The sequence below is a fragment of the Vulpes vulpes genome, chromosome 14 (assembly GCF_048418805.1).
Source record: "Vulpes vulpes isolate BD-2025 chromosome 14, VulVul3, whole genome shotgun sequence".
Classification (NCBI taxonomy): Eukaryota; Metazoa; Chordata; class Mammalia; order Carnivora; family Canidae; genus Vulpes; species Vulpes vulpes.
Genome location: NC_132793.1, coordinates 79,284,381 through 79,287,852, shown reverse-complemented (window position 1 = coordinate 79,287,852; position 3,472 = coordinate 79,284,381). Strand labels below are relative to the sequence as shown.

The 3,472-nt window shown below is 38.2% G+C and overlaps 1 protein-coding gene across 1 annotated transcript; it reads left to right on the top strand.

The window, feature by feature from the left end:
• The first annotated feature begins 1,924 nt into the window (after positions 1-1,924).
• On the top strand, positions 1,925-2,863 carry LOC112922225 (olfactory receptor 6C2-like). The gene has a single exon (XM_026001672.2). It carries the CDS (start codon positions 1,925-1,927, stop codon positions 2,861-2,863), a length of 939 nt encoding a protein of 312 aa, XP_025857457.2.
• Positions 2,864-3,472: the final 609 nt, after the last annotated feature.

Genomic DNA, 3,472 nt, shown 5'->3' with positions numbered 1-3,472 from the left:
TGATATTCCCAGAGAGGTTGCACTTACCGATTTTTTTTATAGGATGGATACCTGGATACCTTCAAGCAGCTTCTTGAAACACAAACCTCAGTGAGGCTAAGTTTTGACATGAAGGAGGGGAGGGAATTTCCTGAGCACCTATCTAAAGAGATTTCTGGGAGGAAGAAATGTACATTGGGGTATAGGGAGGCTTAACACTCCTTGGAGGTGCAGAAATGGACAGTGACAAATGTCACTGGGAAAGGTAGGGTACTTTATACTATGGCTACAAAGATTGGCTCATATTGTGTCCATTTGTTTCTGGATGTTGTTTGGGCAAGTTACATATATCAAAACTCAGAGAACATAAGCTGTAGGGTTAAGGAGCTGATTTACTAGTGAGGAAAGTTGAATTGAAGCAGGCAAGAACACAAATTGTTCAAAGAGGTCACTAAGATAAACCCTAAGACAGATTCTGAAGGCTGAGTGCTGTGAAGAACACTGAGTTGGTCAGGCCAATCAGGCTGGCAAAGAACAAATTGGACAGATCATCCCCTCTGGATTCCATCCAGGACCCAAAACATCACAACAGGACATATATAAAGTACAGATAAATTGGGTTTATATTTAAGTTCCAGAAAAAAAATTTCATTATACCACTTTAGGAAACCCCTGCCTAAGCAGTCCCAGCCTGACTTAAAAATACTTTCATTTACGTTGAAGCAAATGGTGGGTATTTGTCGTTTCTAATCGCTGGATGGAACTGGAGGGTATTATGCTGAGTGAAATAAGTCAATCGGAGAAGGACAAGCAGTGTATGTTCTCATTCATTTGGGGAATATAAATAATAGTGAAAGGGAATATAAAGGAAGGGAGAAGAAATGTTGAGAAATATCAGGAAGGGAGACAGAACATAAAGACTCCTAACTCGGGGAAACGAACTAGGGGTGGTGGAAGGGGGGAGGAGGGCGGGTGTTGGAGGGGAATGGGTGACGGGCACTGAGGTGGACACTTGACGGGATGAGCACTGGGTGTTTTTCTGTATGTTGGTAAATTGAACACCAATAAAAATTAATTAAAAAAAAAAAGAAATTAAGACAGAAAAAAAAATACTTTCATTTGCCTAAACATGGGGTGAAAAACAAAACTACATCTTTGTATTTTAAAGTTTTATCTCCCTATTTAGAAATAATTCAAAGTACAGAGAGCAGAACTAACTATAAATGAATGCTCTAGTGTTAAAATTCTGCATAGGACAAATTATGATCAATAAAAGATACTAAATATCTGTCCAAATCCTTACAATGTACAACATGAGTGGACCATAATGTAAATTATGTACTTTGACGTGTCCATATAATTTCATCATTTGTAACAAAGGTACCACTCTGGTGGGGGGTGTTAGTAACAGGAGAGGCTATGCATTTGTAAAGGCAGGAAGCATATGGAATATTTCTGTACCTTCCCCTCAATTTTGCTGTGATGCTAAGATTGCCCCCAAAAAATAAGTTTTAATTTTAAAACACAAAAAAATACAAAATAACAGATCCTTCTTGGTTTTGAAAATGGAGCATTTCAGTATGGTGTGAAAAAAACTAAAGAAAATAAGGATGGGGGGGGGCTGAAAACTGACATAACTGCCTCCAGGATAAAGACAAATAAAATCTGTACAAAAGGCAATATTGCTGAGAAACTGTAAATCAGACATATGATTTATGTTTTGTTTTGTGTTTACATGACATCTTTAGAAATATGCTTTCTAGTTAAAAGCACAAGATCCATACTAAACCTTTCCCATAGACGTCTCTATGCTAACAAATTAAATTAACTAAAAGAAGAAAGTGCATGTGAGCAGGCTTGCCAGAATGTCCTCCTTCAGGTTCAAGTACTAGCTTCTTATGACACTTCTTTCTCCAGGCAAAATCCCTCCTGGTGCAAGGCAGTGATGAGAAATCATACAGCAGTAACAACATTCATCCTGCTAGGATTGACAGATGACCCAAAAATACAAGTTCTGCTCTTTGTATTTTTGTTTCTCACCTACATGTTGAGTGTAACTGGAAACCTCATCATTATCACCCTCACACTGGTGGACTCCCATCTTAAAACTCCCATGTATTTTTTCCTCCGAAATTTCTCTTTCTTAGAAGTCTCATTCACCACTGTCTGTATTCCCAGATTCCTGTATACTATGACCACTGGAGATAATACTGTTTCCTATAATGCTTGTGCCACCCAGTTATTCTTTGTTGTCCTCTTTGGAGCAACAGAATTTTTTCTCCTTGCCGCCATGTCCTATGACCGCTATGTGGCCATTTGCAAGCCCCTGCATTATACAACTATCATGAACAACAGAGTCTGCACTACCCTCGTTCTCTGCTGTTGGTTTGCTGGCCTGTTAATCATCCTCCCGCCACTTGGCCTGGGCCTCCAGCTGGAATTCTGTGACTCAAATGTTATTGATCATTTTGGCTGTGATGCATCTCCAATTTTACAGATAACCTGCTCAGACACAGTCTTAATAGAGAGAATTGTTCTGAGTTTTGCCGTACTGACACTCATTATTACCTTAGTGTGTGTAGTCCTCTCCTATACGTACATCATTAAGACCATTCTAAGATTCCCTTCTGCCCAACAAAGGAAAAAGGCCTTTTCCACCTGCTCTTCCCATATGATTGTGGTTTCCATCACTTATGGCAGCTGCATCTTCATCTACATCAAACCTTCAGCAAAGGAAGGAGTAGCTATTAATAAAGTAGTGTCTGTGCTCACTACTTCAGTTGCTCCTTTGTTTAACCCATTCATTTATACACTTCGAAACAAACAAGTGAAAGATGCCTTCAAAGACACAGTAAAATGGATTGTATTTCTCACAAAGAAGTAAGAGACTATTGATTTTTTTGAGGCTAGGTTAATTTTAAATCTGAATAACCCATCCATGAATTTGCCAAATAAATGGTTAACGAATATTTCCACAAAAACGTTTCCACTGCCCATTCCGGAAATTTTTTGAGTGTACTATATCATGAAATATGATATGACTACAGAATTGAAAGAATAGTTTTCCGAGTACTGAATGTGTTCTACTGTCATTGCTTGATGGTGTTTAAACATAGACTCAAGGAGAACAAGACTAAATTTAGGGGCAGCACAACTAAGTCCTACTTAGATAACTTCTTCAATATCCAGACTTACATTATCCCTTAATTTAAGAAGAATGTTAGTGAGGGATGGGCAAAATAGGTGAAAGAGGCCAAGTGTATGGTGGTGGATGGTAACTAGATTTGTGGTGGTAATCCCTTTGTAATGTATACAGATGTCAATCTTAATGCTGTATACCTGAAACATATAATGATATATACCAATTTACCTCAATTTCTAAAAAAGAAGAATGATAGAGATTAGGAGCCTTGACTAAAACATCAAAAATATTGCTAATTTGAGAAGGGGCATTTGGTTGCTTAGCACAGACTGACTACTGAAGATACAATCC

Bases quoted from the DNA above. Each gene is read 5' to 3' on its own strand.
- LOC112922225 (XM_026001672.2), top strand. From the start codon at position 1,925: ATGAGAAATCATACAGCAGTAACAACATTCATCCTGCTAGGATTGACA.